The 22210-nt window shown below is 41.5% G+C and overlaps 1 protein-coding gene across 1 annotated transcript in view; it reads right to left on the minus strand.

Moving 5' to 3' along the window:
- Positions 1-22210, minus strand: part of LOC106647465 (uncharacterized) — a 76638-nt gene that overhangs the window by 9903 nt on the left and 44525 nt on the right. Inside the window, exons 6-10 of the mRNA XM_089588677.1 lie at positions 17697-17862; positions 6387-6515; positions 6024-6151; positions 5465-5750; positions 188-331 (exon numbers count right to left, since the gene is read on the minus strand). Coding sequence (XP_089444803.1) covers positions 188-331; positions 5465-5750; positions 6024-6151; positions 6387-6515; positions 17697-17862 — 853 coding nt within the window. The remainder of the gene's footprint in view (positions 1-187; positions 332-5464; positions 5751-6023; positions 6152-6386; positions 6516-17696; positions 17863-22210) is intronic.

Raw genomic sequence — 22210 nt, forward strand, 5'->3', positions numbered from 1 at the left:
TGTTATGTTTGTGTACATAGTGCATAGCATTATCTCCTCTTGTTTGCGAGTCCAAAATTACACGGGGGACGAACATAACGTTTATTGTGATTCATGCGTGTCTGTGCGTTTTCAGATGCCTCAACAGTGCAACTGTTTACTATTATGTGCAAATATGTACCAATCGGATGATAATTGTTATACTCACTCGTTCGACGACGTCTGTTTCTGATTATGGGCTATCTCGTTATCGTTGCTGCATATTTTTCCTATCGATTTGGCACTGCTCGGAGAACTTTTATCATTCATCAGGCCGTCCAACACTTCGATCTGCGATTTGCAGGCGCCCGAGCTGTAATCAATGTGATTTTCTTTTATCATTACATGAGTAAAATAAAATTGCTTTAGCAAAAATAAAAATAAAATAAACGGAACAACAGTTAGTTCAGCTTTTTATTAACTGTAATAACGAAACGTTTCTGAGGGTTGAAGTTTAATTTTAATAAAACGTTTAACGACAACATTCATCGGTCTTTTATTTTTTTTAGTAGACCATTTGCCGTTATCAGAATCTTTACAGCATCCAAAGCAAATTTATTCCGAATATTAAATATAATCAGAGTGAAACATGGTTACCTTGGGTAAGTAATTACACATGGGGTTTTAATTTTGTTAATTATCATCAAAAGCTTTTCAAACGAGAAGATAAATGGAAAAGGGTATAGAATGGTAGGGAGGGGGGCTTGTAAAACAATTTAATAAGATTTAATAATTAAAGTAATGGTTTTACAGTAGGGTACAATCGATGCTTTAAATTAAGCCAACTTTGAAACTCCACTCGTTCGAGAGGGTCAAACGTTTGGCTCGCCAGGTACCTTCGGAAGTTTCTGCTCCACAGATTTTAGCCATTTACACAGCTTCATAACGAAGTTAATCACTGAGGTATAGGGAGAAAAGTTAACTTGGGAAAAGTGAAAAGTTTTGGAAACAAAGAGTGATCAAAAACTTTGTGTAATGTCAATTAATATTTTGTGATGCACAATAATTTTACATTTAATAAGGGTGATTTTTTTTTTTAAAGAAACATCCCAATAAAATTAAAATACGAAGCAGACCTTTCCATAGAGAGTGAGAGGGGAAGGAGATCAAGGTGGGGTCCAAGTCTCGGGAAAACGGTTCCGCAGTTTTACTTATGCGCGGTAGAGAAAGAGAGCATCTTCCGGAGGAAAAACAAAGTTTGCTTTTCTTCCGGGCCTCCTCAGTCTCTTTCGAAGTCGTTGGATCCCCTTATCCTGTATCCATATTTTCATCCCTTCGTACCTGTGTACGTAAAGGTCTACGAGTACAAAGAAAGGAATCGTGTGAAAGACGTAAGCAAGGATGCAAAGACTTCCTGGGGCTACACGGAGTGCTTTCTCGGTTCAGTGGCGGTCGGATTTACAATATTCCATTTGATATTCATGCCAGAGAGCAGGAGTGGCGTGGATCTCTAGTTGATGTAGATAGATACAAATGCCCACAGTCTCGAGTGCTCGTGATTTTTTCACTACTCTATTTTTTCTCTTTTTCTTGGACCCTTTTCCTTCGTTTTTTTTCGACGTGTTTTGTGCAGACACGCGTATATCATATGCAAATTGGTGTACTTTGGTGAGTACGTTTTTCAACAAAATTTATAGATTCAATTTATTCATGCGGCAAATCACCGAATTGCACTACACCCGTATGCATAAAATTAAACCGAATACTGTATGGTACGTAGATCATAAGATTTGATTTAATTTCACATTTTTAACTCTTTATACTCCTAATGCTCAGCTAGTCTAACTTTGCACTGAATATATACACCAAGATAATTAAATTTTGCGTTTTAAGGTCTCTTTATTCTTGTACGAAATATCATGTCTGACTAAATCTGCGCTTGTACTACTTGTGCGTATCAACCAATGCAAAATTATACATGGAATCTATTAAACTTGATTTAATTCCTTGCTCTTAACGTCTCTGTTATCGCATTATACGGCCCGTCTGACTAAATCTACGCTTGTACTACTTAAACTTGGTATAAATCCACTGTTGAAGCTACCGGATTAACTTTTAATCGTTACAAGCTCACGAAAAGTTTTCATCGCGAGTATTAAGAGCTCGTTACGCATGAATTATTTATAAAGTTACTGAAAATATATTGACAAACAAAAGCAAAAGGCACAAACTTGTCACGGATGCATCGGACGAAATTTACCGATTTCCAATTGGATTGTCACGACTCAGTGGGACCTCTAAGCTGTAGAACTCAACTTGAAAAAAAAAAAAAATCTTAATCAGGCTAGATTTCCAATTCCCATCGTCCAAAGGAACAGGAAGGTAAGGAAAAAATTTAACAAGTATAAGAGAACAGGGATGAGCAGCAGCAGAAGCCGCGAAATAAGAGAAATCAATTCCAGAATCCGCTCGCTCTATACCAACAGCGCCAACGAATAGGATCCGCTAGCTCTGCCAAATGTGCGCGCAAGATATTTTATTTATGAGCCTCGCCCTCTACCAACTATTGATTTTTTCCCTTCGCTTGCAGTGTTTCAGGCCTCGTTACACTACCGCACAAGTGCCACGTGCGCAGTACGCATTATCGTAACGGCAAAGTTCGATGATGTGCTTGTTTTTATCTCCCGCGTGATCCTTCCGTTCTGTGTTGTCGCTGCCACTGCTATTGGTTTTTACGAGTCACGGATTACGAGACATGGAGGGGGGGGATCGTTCGGAGGGCAACTTTGACGCTGCAACGGATAATTTAGCTCCGAAAGATGGTATCGCGTTATCGGGCGTTTTATTACATTTTCCTGTTGTCTCGAAGAGTCCAATACGAAACATAGTGCCGTTTTGATAAATAATTCAGTTTATCCTTGGCCATAAAATATTAATTTCAACATCCAAACTCGTACTCGCTTCTCTGGGTGGGTACTTTTTTAGAGTACGCCATCAAGAGATAAAAAAAAATATGCCCGAACGAATTTTCGTGTCTCGCCCCGCGATGTCATGTTACGAAGACGAGGTTTCCTTAGTTCGAAAGGAGATGGAGGAGGTGTCATTTTCAGACGCGCGATATGCTCTGATTCGCATTATCGGTATGTATATGTGTGTACAAATTTACAGTTACGAGTACAACTTCAACTGCATAGAAAAGCCATTTGCGCAAAAAGCAAAGGTGTTGATGGGTCTAGGTCTTACATTTCGACGAGTGATTTTCCGTCTGGCGGGTCTCACCCGAGAGTTATAAAATAACGAGAACCGTTTCGATGACACATTTCATGTTGAGCACAATTTATTGACTCGAAGCTTAAAATTTAACACAAATTAACTGCAGCCTCATCAGTGGAGCCACTCCACATTTTCTATTGTTTCCTCTTTGTACTGTAACAACAGACAATGGGCTCGTGCGTTCGCAAAGTTTCTCTATTCAGCCCAAATGTACCTCCGAAATATTGGGAACAAAGTGCGATTGTTTACTTAGTAATTAGCGCGCTAGTTACTGAAACAGCAAAATTCAAAGGATGTGGGACACAATTATAGATTCTCTCACCTCACAAACTAAAACTTAAAATTGCAAAATCATAAATCAAGAACATAAATTTACCTATGCAGTGAAAAATCAAGAAGTAGAAAAATGAATGTTTTTAAATAAGGAGTATGGAAAAATATTATGTACAAAAATGTTAAATAGGTTATACGGGTACTACATGCTCACATATAATTATATAGTTCAAGAGACTCTCGAGAATCTCGCGGTAATGACACAAAAAAGAAAGAAAAAACAACAGAAAATGATAGAGAACAATGGAGCTTTGGTACAGCATGAGGCACAAACGTATACTGTATGAACAAGGTCTTAAAAAAAAAAAAAAAAAAAAAAAAAAAAAATGGCTGGTATTTGATAAGAGAACTCATTATACGTATACCAATAAACGAGGGTACTCTGTACATAAGCGCGCCAGCAAGCAAACGTTGGCCCGAGCAAATACAAACTCTTTTTCCGCGTCGCCTCATTCGCTCGTGCGAATATGCCTATCGAGCTAATGCTAATTTTGCTACTGCTGCATCATAAAGTAAACACAACATGTCCAATCGAATTATTATTATTTTTATGCTCGCAGCTCTCTGATTCTATCGAATATCCGTGAGCGAAGTTGTATTAAATTTTTTACGTTTATCCTGCACCTCGATAATTGAGACTTTCATTGTAGAATATTCTGGACGCTGGCGAGTGTAATACTTTGTACTTTTGTTTTTAATTTCCGGATATCAATTGCACTCAACTGCAGCTTTTATTGTTTTTTGTATGCTTTTTTTTTCACTTTTTTTCACTCCTCTCTACGTAAACGATAGTGTGGACAATGTGTGCTCAGATCTCGTATGAAAAAGACTTTTTGGTCATTTTAATCCTCCGTAGGCCCTAAATCAAATAAAATTACTTGAACTCTCAAGAGCGCTCAAACAAACTGATTTACAGAGTCACAATAATTTTCTGAAAGTTACGAGACAGATGTATTAATCACCCCATGCATCAAAAGAGCGGAGCAAGTGCAGGGACGGGCGATTCAAAGGAAGGTGATTGTAACTTTTGATATTCGTTTTAAATAATGATACAGATCGCCCACTCCCGCATCAATAGAACCCGCGTTAAATCATTTCTGAAAGGCCCTCGTTTCCCTCCCCTTGCCCGGGGCCGCAAGTTCAAACGATTTTTCATCCCCAACTTTTTCAACGAGACCGGCGCGAGTGACAAATTGAAAAAGTTTCTGCTCAAAAGAGAAAATGGCCGATTGAGCCTATTACTGTTCAACAGCACACAAAACTACGAGAGTTAGTCTGCAGCAGTTAGGGGGGGGGGAGTGAACGGAGAAAAATTTCGGTGACTCGCCTTCGTGTCCACGTGATTCACGAGCTCTATGGGGCATGTGGCCGAGTGCGTGACATTTAATTTTTTTCTTATTTTCTCTCACCCTGAAAAACTGGTCAAAGAGCAGAATAATTTATTACTACATCCATTCACTTGTGGTGGTGTATTTTGCGCTCATTTTTTTTTTAAGTATTTGAACAGAGGGAAATTAGTTTTGGTGCAATTCGTTTATTTTTGGGCGTCATGATCTTTTCCTTTTTCTCTTTCGTACTCTTTCTCTGGACTCATGTCTGTGTAACTAACTAATTTTCTGAGGCAGAAAATGAAAAAAAAAAAGCGTTTGAAGGTAGAGTCAAGGTGTGAAAAAACGAAAGGTTTAGGGGCAGATAAAGAAAACAAGCACCACTGTACAACTCTGCGTTCGTGACCGCGAAAAAATAAAGTAGTCTCCTAAGCTTTTTCTCGCCAAAAAGTACCTCGTGAAGGTAAAAGTTTTAAAAACACAAAAAAGGCAAAGGTTTACTCCAACTATACATTAAAACAGACTGTCAAGTATCCATCCCCACTTTCCCATCCTCGTATGGAGGAGCTTACTTGAGACTGTAGTTGGCCAAAGACACATGGACGGTGTCGTAGTCGCGTCCGATGAGGCTGAGCCGACAGACGACGGGCAGAGCAGCCAAGATCGCGGTCCGACTGCGCGTACTGTGGAAGCCCATCCTCAACTTGTCACCACTGACCTCGACATCGCAGTTGGAGCGCTGGTGATGTGCTCCTAAAGTACTGCCGTTGCGCTGCTGCTGTTGGCTGCCACTTGGCGATGTCACCGAGTATGGACTGTCCACCAACGCATCCAGGCCGTTCTCCAAGTGAATTAGCTCTAGTAGGAGAGACAGAGAGAGAGAGAGAGAGGGTATCGTTACGGTATCTCAGTTTTTACTTTGACTCGCGAGGAAATGATTACTCTAATCATATTAAACCAAGGGATTCAAGTAATGACAATGTCTGACCAAATGTTGACCTATACTACTTGTGGCTTATGTTACTCCATTTATAATCGTCATACGAGCTTTTAGTAATTGAGCATTAAATTTATACAAAAACAGACATGTACAAAGAAGAATAAGTAATGCAAAGTTTCCTCGTTACTCACGTGCTTTGCTCGTGCTCTCGACAACAGTCGTTGTAGTGCTCGTAGTGGGTGCTTCTGTCATTATTTCAACAAAATTCAGTGTGGCGACGAATCCGTTGTAGTCAAAGGGCGAAACTTCAGCTCCAGATCTGTAAACAGTGAGGAAATTAGTCCGCGTTGACTGTACACTTGCAGTGCATTTTATTTAAAAAAATTATAAATCCTAGACAGAGCTGAATTTTTGTAATCCAGAATTCAGTATTTCTATGCAACAAGCACTATCTGGAGAGATGAATAATTACTACTCGATTTTTTTTTACTAAACGACAAGATTCTAATGCACCAACCAAAAGTATACGTATAAATATATATGCACTCGGCTACCTAAATTCAACGAGGAGGTCCCTCCCGACGTGCACCACACTGCCCGTCTTTTTTTCGCACAGTGTCCTCAGTAGTGCGCTGTTCGTCGTCTGACCGGCGTAAACGGCGATGTAATCACTCGTACAGTGCCTGGAAAAAAAAAAAAGAAAACTCCTTCTTTTATTTACGAAAAAGCTTTTGATTCAGCTTTGTTCGCGTATTTTATGTATAATTGCACGTACAAAGCGCTTATTCACAGCCTAGAAATTAAGTTTGTAGTCTTTTTAGAAGATGTGCGAACGGCATTTTTTCAGATAATTACGGGGTTGAAAAAAAGGGGGGGAATTCAACGGTGCAAAAATTGTTTCTTGAGAGTTACTTGTAGAAAACTCTGTCCGAAAAAAAGGCCGAGCAAACTGGTTCCGGGAATTTTTTCCATTCGCCCGCCTCCAGAGTTAATTAACTTTTTCGCCGTAGCCTCCTTTTTTTCCAAAGCTCCGAAAATAAACCGGGGAAAAACAGCGGCGACGCACGAAAGCCAATAGGTATTCCGGGCTAGGCAAACAAGCTCAATTTGATTTGTGCCGCGCGCGCGCGTCTGAGGGAATATATATATATCGGACACGGCAGTTGTGTACACGGACCGGAGAGGATAGCCGGGGAAAATAGTTTTGCGCCATTTTCTGTTCCAACGCGCTGCTCGGTTGGAAAAATCGGATAGCCCTTTGCCTTCAGGCTGCGTGACGTACACTCGTAAACTTTTCAAAGGATTTGAGGGTTAAATCGAATACTTCTGGAACATGCGTGCTCGTGAATAGGAGTGAGTGGCGTTTTGTGAAAATGCTCGGCAAGAGAGCGACACTTTGTGTCTGCTATTCTTTGTGTTGTTTGTGTCGGTTGGCTCGAAAGAGCTGTATTGCGGACTTTATACCTCGTTTGGCGCTCTAGTGATGCTTTTTTCCTCTTCCGTTCGTTAAAAGCGGTTTAACCGTCAATCGAGTTACCCGAAAATTGCTGTTTTTTTTGAGGAAAGGATCGTAAAAGAATCAAATGCGTGCCCATGGGGTGTTAAAAGCCCGGGGCAAGTGGGCGCGAAAGCGCTTCGGGAAAGAGAAAAGCCGACAGTTCCATAGATCGATAACAACTCGAAAAAACAATGACGAGTATGTGTATGCACAACAGCGCGCGCAGGCGTTCGTCAAAGTAAACTCTGCTGTAGATTTTTCCCCCAACTTTTTTTTTTTTATTCACCAAGAGATTTTCCTTTTTCTGTGTACCCTGCGAAATATAAAATTCGAATGGTCATTGAAAAGTGGAGTTGAATAAAGAAAACTTTTTAATGAAAATAGTGTGTACAGTTCGATAAATGAGATTGTGGAGCGTTCAAGGGAAACAGAAGACAAATTGTAATTGTCTCGCAGCTTACGGAAGCTTAATAGGGGCACAAACGAAAAAAAAAAAAAAACAAAAAAAAAAGACAAAACAAAAAAAAAAAAACAGGGGAACAAAGTTAAGATGGGAGCAGAGGTGCGGGTGCGAGAAGATAAATAAAACAGAGAGAAGGTGGCAAAGAGAAATTGCTGAAAAAGAAACGACGTGAACTTTGTGAGAAAAGTTTAGAAAAGGCAGCGTAAGACAACCTGTAGATAATAAAATAGCATACAGTTAAACGTAAATAGATATACTTTTTGCCTGTAGGAAAATTAAATGAATAAATAAATAAATTTAAGAAATGCACGATTAAAAAAATATAAATCATGGAATGGACGGGCATACCGAGATAACGATTGAACATAGTTGACCGTAATGGTACAGTTAAATATTACCGTCATGTAATGAGTCGTCATTTAATTACCGTAGAAATGATTTTTGGTGAAATAAAATTTCCTTCTCCTTAGTTTATGTTATTCAAATAGAACGAATTACGATCAACCCGGGAACTTAAAGATTTTGATTGTCACCCTCCTTGGAAAGTCAATTTATCAATTTACCTGCGGTTTATGCTTACATTTTCAAGATATTTCTGTTTATGGAGAAAATATTTTGATTTCAAAGAAAGTGACACGCACCTATAGATCCGATTGAACAAAGTCTGTTGAAAATTTTACGAAAACAGTATTTTTTTTTCCCTGAAACGATTGATTTAAAATAACTTTCGTTATGTGTATCCATAACGCACAAACCTAAACCCATAATTACTCGGCATTTACTCGTGCGTTATTACGCCAGGGCTAATGCATTTGTTATCTCTGTTGATCTTTCTATTTTTTAAAATGACAAAAACCCTATCGAACACCTTAGTACTCGTGAATCTATGCACCATCGTATGTCTCGTCAGTGAAAGGAAAAACAGGAAGAAAAGTTTGAGAAAGAATAAAAAAAACTTCAAATAAGCTATAGTCACGAGTTGCGTTAATCATCGCCAGAAAAACTCTCGGCCACTAATTTGAAAGTGATTCAGACAGTCTGTCTCCAAACCAAATCTACGTAGGTACAGCAAAAAGCGTGGGGCAGTGAATTATCTTTAATATAAGAAGCCGTACGTTCGAGGCTTTGGGAAAGGGTCTCTTCTTTACATTTGCATTTTTGACCCGATGGCAGAGATGAAGCCATCGTTTATACGCCAGTATACATATATACACAGTCCATGGTATCCCCCTCGCTAATGTACTTTGAATCCAGAAGAAGAAGAGGAGGAAAAAAGAAGAGAAAGACACCGCAGTCATCTACGAACTTCAAGTGCAAGCGACCAGTTAATCCATATGGAATTGCTCATCATTCCGTAATTTCGTATCTCTGAAGCTTGTGTCGGAACACGAGTTGTATTTCATGTGGGGGTGGGGGGGGGGGGTGGGGAGGAAGTTAAGGCGGACCGAGAAAGACGCGGAAAAGGTTCCATCCACTGACTCGTCTTCTTTTTTTTTTTTCGCTATATAAAACCCTATGACGGTGGTGGTAGTTTCCGCGGTTTGGAATTAAGAAACGAGTTATAGCCACTGCAAAGGGGGAAACTGTCTCCATCCCGCAGCGCGACGGGGGGCTTTTTCATCCGCGGACGTGTTACCGCTGCCCGTGTATGTAGGGGGTAATGAGTAATGCCCCGGCGTAGTTCCTCCCGCTTTTCGGACGCCCAGCTGCAAAATTAAAACAAATTAGCGGCATAAATTAGAGCCGGTCTCGCGTTACCTTCGGAGTGGAAATTAATTTATGACCGCGAAGCTCGATTTTCCACACGTTTCCTCGGGGCTATTTGTTTCTCGGGGGCTGAATTTTCGAAAATTCCTTCCGTATAGTTTTTACATCAAACCTTTACACGCACGAGGTGAGACGAAGAAGGAAAAAAAGGCGTCAAGGGTCCAGAAAACGAAGGCAGACAAAGAAGTAAAAGTGCTCGGCTCGACGCTCGCTTGCATTTCCCTTGCTTTGTTTTACTTCCGACGGCGTCGGTAATTCAACTCTCTTTTTTTTTTTTTTTTTTCCCTGTAGCGTGGCGTTGAGAATCATTCAACGACAGGAGTCTCTCTATTTTTAGCTTCCTGATTTTTTTCGCGCTTTTTTCAGCGATCGCGATCAAAGACCGATTTGTTTTTTGTTTTCCGTAGTTTCGTCTAGTCACCCGTTTTCACCTCGCAATTCATCATCCCACGCGCACCCGGTGTACTTTTATTTGCCGCTCGACCACCTGTTTCGTCTCAAGCAGCCCCGGCATGCACCCTTTCCCTCCCAAGACACCAAACCCGACAATTCCGTCGTAATTGCACCCCAGAGAGGCAGCAGAATAATGCATGCTAATTCGCAGTCCGCCCTACCTGTGCACTATGCACCCATGGAACCTCCCCTCCCCCCACCAAAAGGCGAGCTTCAACTTTAATTACTTCGGCCAATGATGCGCACCAGGCCAGAAGGGGTGGAAGGAGCTTTTCGCGCTCCACCGCGAGCTTTGCTGCCGAGGCACTGTATTATACTACACCCTCGATTCGAGGGAGAAATATATATGTACGCGTCTAATTGTTAAAGTATGTATAATCTTCCGCTGCTTCGTTTGCCGGGAAATCTGTTGGAGCCAGGGAGCGTTGATACTTTGATGAAAGCAGAGGATTTAATACCCCCCGGTGGATTGGATTAAATTACGTTAAATTTGCAATTATCCTGAAAGGGACCGAGGATTAAACTCCGTGGAAGTGTATTTTTTCACAGTTGTCTCGTAACGTGGCTCGATGCGAGACGAGAGAAAACCGGCATCTACAATCGGATCAGCCTATACATACACGAAACACACGACGAGCCGCGTCGTCTTTGCAAAACCTACGAGGGATCATCTGGCTTTGCCTTTCAGTTGGTTACCAGAGACAGCTCTTTTACCGGCACAAGCACCATGTAATTACATTCTGTGGCTGTGAATTATAATTACATTCCCTTGCGTTACCTGCTCAGGGTGAAAGGCAATTTAAGGGGGTTTCCCCAAAGACGGGACGCAGGTAAAGAGCAAACATCCCGGGAAACGTTAATTACTTTCTAGTCATTGCGTCTCTCGCTACCCCAATGGCCATCCCAAGTGTCTTTGTCGACCTTCGGATCACGAACGGGGTGAAAATGGGAGATCTGCACTACGTACAAACTACAGCCGTGAATTCAATCGCGATGCTAAAATTACTATTTTCCATACCATTGCCATAGGTTTCAGGTTTTTGGTCATTTGTACTACAATTCATTTTGGATCAGTTGTTCTCTTACAAGTTGAGCGCGTTCTTCCACCCCAACCCTGTTGTTTTGAACCACCTTGAAAAATTATCGTTACTTCTGGCCGTATGCTCAATTATGTCGGGAAAACAACTCGAGGTTTCGCAGCGCGTGTCCTTTCTCCCACTAGCAGTTTTCCCGAGTAATCCCCACTACTCCTGTACCTGTATACGCGTTCCGGTACGCAACCGGCAAATTTCCCGAGTCGGCTTTTACAATTGTGCACACGCGGACCTGTATTCATATATACGAGTTGGCTTTCGTATAGTTTGGCGAATTTTGAAACACCTGGATAAAAGGGCTTCTTTGAACGCCGAGCCGAACAGAGCCTCGTGACAAACGCATAATGCTCCTCGTTAAACGCGCCGAGAGCAAACCCTCCCCGTTTGTATACACGCAGCCATACGCGCGCCTTTGGGGGTCCATGTATACGTGCATACACAAGAAACTTAAAACAATGCGGGTGGGTGGGAAATTTCGCTTTTCAAGTTATCGCTAACTCTGCTCTGGACGTCTGTGCACGTGGGAGGAAAAATAACGCCCACCCCCTTTCCCCTACTTGAATCGATCCTTGCCCCGTGGCTCGTTTGTTGGCTTTGCAAGGGCACTATTGCGTTGGGCGTTTCAGTGGAATATGGATCACCTGTGCTGACTGGAACGACCAATAAACGTATGGAAGTGACAGATTCTCTTCATAGTCTCTCGTTTCGTACATGATGACTTTGCAGGTGTGTTTGATGAATATGATCATTTAATCAAAGAATTTTAGATGCTAAGAAAATAGTCATTTTCCAGGGATCTCAAATCGGAGACCTGCGATTTTTAGGGAAAGGGGGCTAGGAGGGTACAGGATAAACAAGAAGAAAGAGATTCAATTCGGGGACTGCACGTGTGGTTCGGGGGAGGGAAAGGATATTGAATAAAATTAAGGCAAATTCACTTCAGCTTCGGATTCAATCGCCTGACATCTCGACCCCATCCCCTTTTTCTCCTTTTACTTAAAATAGTGCTTGCAACAAGTGACGCGAGAGAAAGGGAGTGAAAAAGTTGGCCATTTAATTTAGCCATACACGTATACACACTCCACTTGCACACTATGACATGTACCTCTCTTGGCTGGTTATTATTTACCGCGAGCTCTCCCCAACACTTTCGAGTTTTAAATGCACTTCCTCCCCACCAAAGTATAGATACCCACCCTCGGAAAGTTTCTCCCCCAGGTCTGCTCGGCCACTCGACTTTACCTACCAACCCACGAGCCATCCCCCAAGTTTACCGGGGTCCAAGATCTCGAGGCTCTGCTTTTCTTCTTCCCAAGCAGGCAAATAAACTCGGTCGAGAAGAGACTAGCACAGATTTAGGGAGAAGCACGAGAAAATACTAGTTCAGACGAAATTGTTAGACCAGGTGAGTGTTGCGAGATACATCTACCTCCTCTTCAGTAAGACAGAGAAAATGCAAAGGACTTTTCAACTTTTTGACAGACAAATGGCCCTTCTTCCGTCTTACCCTTACTGTCCACTAACACTTTCTTCTTCTTCTTCTTCTTCTTTTTCCTTTACTGTTTAGGAACAAGTGTTTTTGCAAAAATTATTACGTTGCTTCATATCTCATGTCAGACCTTTTCTAAAGTCACAACAAGTGTTGTGTTGCGCAGAATTTAAATGCTTGTAAAAAGAAAAAGGGCCAAAAATCACGGAGAACGGGCGAGTGACTCTGCAGACCAGGACAGTCGAAAGGAGGAAATTCCCAAAGCCCGAGAGCACATTTTTCGGTTCAGCCGTTGCACATATTTTTCTGTTACCAACCACATTGTTGTTGTTTTGCGTTCCTTGCCCTTGTGCAGGGCATTTTTCTTCGGCTGCTCGACATTGTCTCTCACACCACCTTCAAAATCTGGAAAATGTATGGCCATCCAGGAGCATGAAAAGCTCTCTCATACAGTGGTGCGGTGAAGGGACACGTTTTCACCCTTTCGGCTTCCTTCTCTCGAGTTTTTAATAAAATAGCTACAGCTTTTTTTAAATTTAATAAAACGCCGCATAAATTCTTTTGAGAGGGCGATACAGAGGTTCAAGGAGATGCCGAGGCTTTAGAAAAAAAAAAAAAATGTACAGTACCTACGACGTACGAGGAAATTGTGGTGCATGAGAGAGAAAGAAATCTCCTTTGCGCTTTTCTTTCTTCTATAATTTTGTTGTAAGAGAATTTAATCTACATTGTCCGAGCCAACGAAATATATACCGTTCATAAACCATTGAAAACTGAAAGAGCAATAAAATTCGGACACCTCCGAAATAATTTGGATGAACAACGCCGCGTATTTTTCGCGGAAAATCTAAAACTAATAAATACTCGATGAAATATTCCGGCCGAGGATATTGTATTTCACACGCCCACTCGGGGTTCCCATTCATTTTTTATCTTGGTAGCGTTTTGTGCGCCCGTCGTTACTATTATTATTTTCCTTTCATTTTTATCGAACGACTTTTTTTTTTTTTTTTTTTGCGTTTGAGCTCGATGTGGAGTGTCTACGCTTAATAAAAAAGCGATCGCGCGTGAAAGGGGGTTGAAGAAAAAAAGAGAACGTGGAAGGAGATGATAAAGATAAAAAAAGAAGCATATTTTTATGTCGAGCTGGTTGCTCCTTTTTCGTTTCTTTTTTTTTTTTTTTTTTTTTCGAAGCCTGGTACTTTTTGATGGTTTTGATGGTCGAATCATGTATCTTCTTGTACTGGTATCGTTATACGTCAATTATAAAAATGAAGTCCATGAGAGGAAGAAAAAAAGACCGAAATTGCCATTAGCGACGGCAACTCTAGCCCCGTAAACATGATCCCAGCACCGATTTCCAGATAACAAGATAAAATAGATTCCCCAACGGAAGCGTCGTACGGAAGGACGATTAATTTTCCCTGTCCCCTTCCAGGTGTTGATGATAATATTGCCACAGCACCGGTTGGAGGCAACTTATTCCTCTCGCCTGGACTGACTGGAGCAGCGAAGGACATTCCTGCCTCTGTACAAAGGAAGTGGTCTCGCCGTACTCACACCTTTTGGGGCTTTTAAATGAGAAACGTGCAATCCTCCCATTGTCTGATAAAAAGAAGCAGCTGTATACCCAACGGAGTCTTCTCTTTTCTTTCACTCAATAGCGAGACAAAAGAGATGTTGGAAAATATATACAAGAAAGAAAAACCACGGCTTATTTGCTTGATCTTTATGAAGTTGGAGAAAATTCTCCGGTAGAAAGAATCGAGGAGTTATTTGTCCCGTATTATTGCGAGGAAATGAGAAAAATTAAATCCAGCACGCCCAGCTGCTGTATTTTTAGTCGGTTGATGGGTAGGGTGGCCACTTTACCTGAATAAACTCGAAAAAATCCAATCCACGTCGGAGTCGCCGTATCATCGTAGCTATTTGTATCATTAAAAAATGAATCATCAAATCATTTACTCGCAATGAAAATTCGAGCGACCGCAACACAACATATCGTTGTTTTTCCTTTTACTGCAGTACCGATCTATTGGAGCCAGATAAGATACGGGTGTGTCGACCACAGCGACTAAATCAATATAGTCAGAGTACCCGCAAAGCAGTTCTTCCAATCTTATTCCCTACGCGTGGGTCACCGGCAATTTCTATTTATTCATCATCCCCCGATAACCGTTGGAAGCAACGCTATGGATCTCTCGTGGTTTTCCATTGCATCAATTGTACCTTGTTTACATTTTTTCGATCCGTAGCTGGGGTCCGAATAAATTTTGAACCCATTGGAAAGCAAATATTTCTGCGCGCATACACCCACACTGTCGAGTCAGGGAAAATCACGGTACCATAAGCAGTAAGATTTTTCAGGATAAATTTCGAGGGTAACAAATAAAACAATAACAACAGGGCAGAGATAAAGAGAACTCATTTTTAAAGCTCCAAAAGCCCGCTCTCCTATATCGGGGTATCTTTCTCTTGCATCTGGAACTCATTAACGTGGCCGCGGCACCTTTTTTGGGCTCTTGGCTAACATACTTCCAATTCAGCGCTCGAACGGGGCTGAGTACGTGAGCTCACGCGTATGAGATGTACGATGACTCGGTGCGAATAATTCCCTCCAATACTTACCACCCGCAGGATAATGAGACAGCTGCCTCTGCATCGATATCAAACTTTCCACCCCCCTTTCGTATACATATCGCGTTTTTACGATCGAATTTTTTTTCCACCACCCCATCTGCCTGTCGCTCGTTTCGCTCGTTGTTTAACCGGACACTCAAGCGTTTGGGCCGTAGTAATGAAGCTCGCCTCGTTAAAATTTGATACGCGTTACTTTTTGCGTGTGTGGGTGGCAGATGGGTCGAATCTCGTGGGGAAGGACACGAATATGCGTGTAAAAGTTGCTTTCCCAAGATGTAGGAGCAAAAACCCAGTGGCGACAGTGCAATCTCGGCCTTTCCTCTTTTCTTCCTCCCTGGGCGTGCGATTTGTCAGAGTTTTTACTCGGAGATGCGTTTACGTAAGAAGATAAATATGCTCTTTTTAGACGCGTGTGAGCACGTCACATCTCATTTCCTTCTGCCTTGTGGGTCTCGTCTTCCTTTGGCTGGAAATCCTCGTCCACCCTCCTGCTTTTGGTTTTGCTTTTCGCTCGACGGTACACCATTTACCTCTTCCTTTACTCCAGTGGATTTTCTTTATCCATCCGTACTGGCGTTCGAGCTTCGATGGCTCGGTGGCAAGGGCGTACTATCCCTTTGGCTTGATGGACTGTGGAGGGGTCGTGGAGGCTTTCGTTGAAAATTCTCCGATAATTTTTTCGAGAGGAAAAAGCACTCGGGATGTCAAAAAACAGGTTGGTTGATAAAAAGTCGCTGACAGTTTCAGCCATGTATGCTTGTGACGTGTAAACATTTTCGTGAGAGAGAAGAGGAATCATGTTAAATAGGGAAAATGAGATCCGAGATCCGTTTTAATACTTTGTTTACCCAGTCCGTGGAATATTGGCTGTTTCTGCTGATTATGCTCACTCGATTTCCCTTGATTAGGAGAAAACTGCCCACGATCATAACATGGTAAGTCAGAAGAAAAAGAGATACACAGACAAAAGAGACCAAAGTCTTCTTGCGTGGAATGCATTTTTCTCGCACATCTTCCATTCGATGATTGCCTTGTTTACTCACCTCTTGCCCTTTTCTTCTTTTTGAAAGTCTATTTCTTCTTCCCACGCTCATTTCACCTTCCAAGCGAAGCCCCAGATACAGTACGGCAATATTGCGTGTGCCATCTGTACTAGCGTACCCTTTTAAGGGCTGGCTTTTATTGCCCTCCCCTTCACCCTCCACCCCAGATATACCTACCCCAGCAGGAAGGAAGGCACATTGCGTGGGAGAGAAGTGCATCTTTGTGGGCACGAGATCGTGTTCGTGTGTTTTATAATGATTCCACTACCGCGAGGAGTCCTTTTAAGGAGAAATAGGTGCAATGCTAACGATCATTAGCCCCCCCAAGTGTCTAGACACCAGCTCTTTCTTGTCTTGCTTCACTGTTCTTTTGTGCGCGTTGAATAATACTTCGAAGGCGTACAGCAGATAATTGCTCGTTAAGCTGCACGTGGTAATAGATCTTTTTTTTTTTTTTTTTTGTTCATTTTGATAATCAATTGACCTGACGCAAGAAAATTTTCAGAATAGAAAGGGGAGATAGATAGGGTGGTGTATTAAGATTCAGTCTTTCATCAAATAGTCAAAAATCGCTGCAAAGAGGAAAAGTGAATCACTTTGGGCCTTAAAACGAGGACATCGTAAAACTAGATGAGAGAAGGGGGTGAATTCTGGCTGGCTTGGAAACGTAGACCCGAAGATGTTTGACTTTGGGGTGAAAGAGGAATCCATGGGCTATCAAATATTTGCTCGCCACCACTGCCCGACAAACTTTTGAGAGGAATCTTTTCCCCTTGGAATTCCGCTGTTAGCTTTACTCCCTATCTTCCCCTCCTATCCAGTTGTCGTTCGCGGCGAGGAATTTAATTTTCCGAGACCCAAAACTCCGTTTGTCCCCCTTGCTTGCCGTAGTATTATTATAATCTTGAGTGCTGCGATGGAATTTATCGGAAGCACCGGGAATTCGAATGCGTGCAAACATTGGAGGATTAATTATCGGCACTGGCTTGATCAAGAGGATTTTTTGGGATAGAGTGGAAATTTTTTCTGATGAAAATTTTTTTTATTTGTCACCTTTAACAAGGCAATAGTTGATCACATTTTTAATCATACTTTTAAATTTTATTATGAAGCATTTAAAATAAAATACTAAAATTATTCGACCTGGTTTTCTAAATTGACTTCTTTTTCAAACTACCAGAATTGTAGATGAAATTTGTCGGAAAAAAATGTTTCTAGCATAAATAACACATAACATTTTTAGCAAAAATTATATTGTTAAAACAATTACAAGATCATCTGTACCAAAGTGTGGTGGAAGTCATAAAAAAAAAAAAGCACATTTTTGAGCTAATCAGTTGACTCTAATGCGGATTTATATTATTGATGCTTAAATCGAGTTATTTAGATTAAGTTTTACGGAAAACTGTATACTCACGTCATGGGCATGAAAACAGCAGTGAAGGAGATGCTGATGGTGACAGTTCGATTGGAGGTAATGAGATATCGACACCTTGAATTTGGCGGGTACAGGCCTGGGTATCCGGGACTCGCTAAAACGCAGCCCCTGTGGCACTGGTGCTCCTCGTAAATCCAATCGCATTCTACAAAAAAATAAAATATAATGATGTATGGTTAGGTATATATGCCTATTGAACGAGACATGAGGTAAGTTGATTGAGAATTTGATTTGATTACATCTTCAAAGAGAAAAAAACCCCACAAGTTAAAAAACCCTCCACATACATACTGCGAGATCAATACTTTGAAAAATCCGTGTGTATTAACAGATCAACAAAATCACGATAGTAGTAGGAGCAAGTTTGTATTTTACGGAAATTTGGAAGGAAAGGCCGTAGCTTGCGACAAAAAGTAACTCAAGTGCGAGCATTTATTATTCATGCAAATCAGAGGGGGCCTCGCAGAGTATAGCATCGAATGGGCTTTGAGCTTTTTCCGCACCTTTTTTCAATGCGATACTACCCCCATTTTTCTCACTCATCCGCGTACTTTAGGCTTTCGTAGTTTCGTGGATATGGAAATTTGAAAATCTCGGCCGTCAGCGTTTTTTTACACTGTAGACGTACGAAATTTCGATTGCACACCGAAAAAGAACAAAAATTTTCCTCTCTGCGTGAACTCGATTTTTTTTCTCTGCTGCCTATGTTCCGATTTTTTTTTTCTTCATTTTTAGTTACTACGCGGAGTTGGAAGCGTATTTCAGCTAACGCGAAATATACACATTTGGGATTCTCTACGAAATTTTTTATTGAATTTTCCCGCATCCTTCTTCTAAGTGCACTTCTTGCAAGGATATTCGCGTAACGGGGCAGCCCAACCATTGCGTGCAAATAAAATTTTTCACATATCCCCGAGAAACTACAAACCATACGACGGCACGTGTGCAATGTTACTCGCATAGTTGTAAGGAACTCTGAAAAATTCTGACTCCCTATAAATCGCATGAGATTAAAAAACTTTTTTAAGTATGAGCGTCTTATGATTTTGGAATGCCCCAAAAACTGTCACGTAATAATCTACTAGTCGAAGGGTTAAAAAAAATGGCTAATGTAACAATGCGAGATAATATGTAAAAGTCGAACGTTCATTTTTACGCCAAAACCTGAGAGTCCTTGGAGACATTTCATAAAAGCTACGCGTTTTAAAGTGTGACCAAGAAATTGGTAAATCTCAAATAAAATAATCAACTTGAATTCCAAAGGGAATATTATTAACATTATAGGCTGTAATAACAATTTTTGCTCCATACTAAAAAGCACATAAAAAGCACTCTCGTTCTTAGAACGGAATCTACGAATCCATACCCCCGTGTAGAAGCCGCATGACAGGCGAATAAGGTAAAAAAAAAAAGAGATTGGCCAAGGTGCCATATTTCTCGCGATCGAAGGCGAAGACCCGTGAACGAGGTTTTATTTGTCGGATTGCCGAAGTGGCCTCTGGATGTCTACAGAAAACCGAGAGCACTTAGCGCTCCGTCACGCGCCACGGCATTGCGGCATTTGGGAGAAAAAAAAGCATCTCTACGTTTTGCTAAAAGTGTCGGCGAGTCGAGTATGTTTGTGAGATGCGGTTTCAACTGCATTCATGTTCGGGAGAGAATAAACGTTCAATAGAGTCAAGACGGGAATAACCAGCAGGAAAAGAAATGTGCCGAGTGTTTTTCTTTTTTTTTTTTTTTTTTTTTTTTTTCTACTTGCACGACAGAGAGCAAAGCTGTTGAAATAACTGCACTTTTTACCCATTTGTAGGTGTTGGAGGTACGGGATGATTCATCGCTACACTTTGCCGAAGCTGCGCCGGGGCGAAGTAAGCGTCGGAGGAAAGGAAAGTGACGGATCGACCGCGGAGCTTCTTTATTGATCTGTTTGTCGGACCGAGTGGTAAGTTTTCTCGCATCGCACGTGTGCTTACCCTCGTTCTTCTTCTTCTGATTTTATTTCCTCTCGGGAATTCCACTATTTTTCACTGCGAGTACTTTGGTACGCGTTTCCCGAGGCAAAAAAAGTCTCGATCCAAGGGTCACGAGTGCGCGTACGATTAGTTCATGAAAAAGACGTAAAAACCACGTGTTGGGAAATATCGTAGTGGAGAATTTTGTTCGATCGATTTATCATGGAAATTGATCTGTCGCTCAACTTATACGGATCACAATTAAGTCGGTGTTTAGTAGCACACGAGAGTTTGAATTACTTTTTTTAATTAATGGCCATGCCCAGGTGAGGGAAAGAAATTCCTAATAACCATTTCGTCAATCACAGCGCGTACATTTATTGCGCGAAGTATCTCGGAGCTGCGTGCTCGCGTCAAATTGAAAATGAGATCTGCTTTGGAAAGTGAAATCGGAATCTCATCCGGGATATCCAGCCGAGGGAGTAGAAAGGAAAACGAACGTCACTCACCATCGCGAGCCGAGTGGAAGGAGGTGTACATGGAAGGGAAGAAGCAGGAGAATATTACAGGGAGGCGAGCCAAGGGAAAGATTTGCCAGAGTCACGTCTCGGAGAGTGAGCCACGGCTCTCGCGTCTCGCGCATACGAAAATCCCCGAGTTGATCCCCTTCTCTTTCTTACCCTCCGTCTTCCGTACCGTACATCCTTATAATATTCGAGATAATCGAGAACCGCCGAGCGTAACGAGAAACCAGTGTGCGATTAAATTTTTTTCCCCCAAAAGCACCAGAAATTCATGGCTTACAAATCTATATCGGTTTTTTTTTTCTCTTCCACATAAATGCGTTTACAATATCCCCGTATATTGAGTTGAAATAATTGTAATTAAAGTTGCATAGGTCTACTTCAGACGGTTAATAAAATAAAAACAAATTTCGAGTCACCCCGTTGGTTGTAAAGCGTAGACGAAGAAACGGGAGCACAGGCAACTCTCACGTAGGGCACTCTACGGCGAAAAGTCAGCCAGCAGTACAGTAGTGAAACATGTAGGTACAATCGAGGAGAAACTTGGCAAAGATCACGCGCGTTCGGGAGTAGTGGAGGTACATAGTTATATATTGTAGACGCGCGAGGAAGGGAATAAGGACAACGGTGGGAAACACATATAGGAAGGCGGGGAGAAAGGGGATGGGAGAACGTGTGAGGGATAAGGTACACGTGCTGTTGCTGTTGGCGAACGGTAGTATCATAATTAAGAGCTAGCTATCCTCTCGTGCACGAAAGCGAGGACCACCTCGGCTTCTTGGAAAGTGGGTAAGTGGGAATACAGAGGAGATAAACACGGAATGTGGAAGTGCGGAGGTGTACTTCCGTGGATAACTGGCGAAGGTAAGAGGAAGTATTTAGTGGATTGTTCCTCGAATGTGCCTGGTGTATCATACGAGTTTTTTTATTCTACATTATTTTATTTTATTTTATTTTATTTTTTTGTTCACAAAATCCGACATGCGGGACAGACTGTATCTTGGTGCGGACGAAGGCAAGTTCAAGTATGCTCTAGACCCTATTCATCTTGATACCGGCCTTTGAAATGTCGCGTGACCCACTTTTCGAGGTGAACGAGACAATCGACTCGTTTGTGAAGCTTTTGAAATTTTCAACGAGCTTCCTTTTATTTGTCGGCTCAAGCTGGTTTTTAACGATGCCGCATACAACTCATATACTCCTGTCAAGTGTAAATTTTTATTTAGCTATGAAAAATTAATAATCAGCAGAATTTAAGTATTTTTAAGCTGAGTGAAATAAAAAAAAACATTGAAAAATGTAGTTTTCAGAAATACATTGTTAAAAAACTAGGGGATTGATTAAATAATGCAGTGAGAAAAAATGTCGTGAGATGTCACGAAGCAAGTCTTTAACAAGGAGTGAGAGCTGCAAGTAGTGATAGTCAATATATGGTCAGGCGTATCGTCCGATCGACGTGACTCCCTTTCTCTTTTCCCGCGAGTTTTAGTGTGGAAATCGAAAAAACGCTGGTACAGATATTTAGTCAAGTATATAAGACGGAATGAAAGAAAACAAGCCGAGGATAACGTGGGAGAAACTCAATTGGAGAGTACAGAAAAAAAGTTCAATTACTTATCCAAAGGGACGAAAAAAAGCAAAAAATGGTGCTATTTATTCATGCTTCTAAAGCAAATTAATAAAGACGATTAATTAACTAAAACATTCACCCGGTATTTTCATGCATGATTATTAAAACACGAACGTCAGAGGTGACGGGAGAGGTGGAGAAAGAAAAGAAGTTAAAAAAATGTTAGCTACACGCGAGACTCTGCCGTGCGATCGAAAGATAAGGTTGTCATGGGGACCGAGTGAACGACCGGCTATATCAATATACGACATCGGAAATAGGGAGAGAATCACTCGTCCAAATGCAGTATTGAATTCAGCAGCTGTGCGTTAATCTCCTTGTCGTTGCCAAGGTATGGAGTCTACTGTGCTTATGCATTTCCAGTCACACGCTTGGCTCATGCGATTT

Source organism: Copidosoma floridanum, unplaced genomic scaffold (assembly GCF_036245765.1).
Source record: "Copidosoma floridanum isolate Cflo_tuat_1 unplaced genomic scaffold, Cflo_Japanese_pri ptg000007l, whole genome shotgun sequence".
In the NCBI taxonomy this organism is placed as follows: Eukaryota; Metazoa; Arthropoda; class Insecta; order Hymenoptera; family Encyrtidae; genus Copidosoma; species Copidosoma floridanum.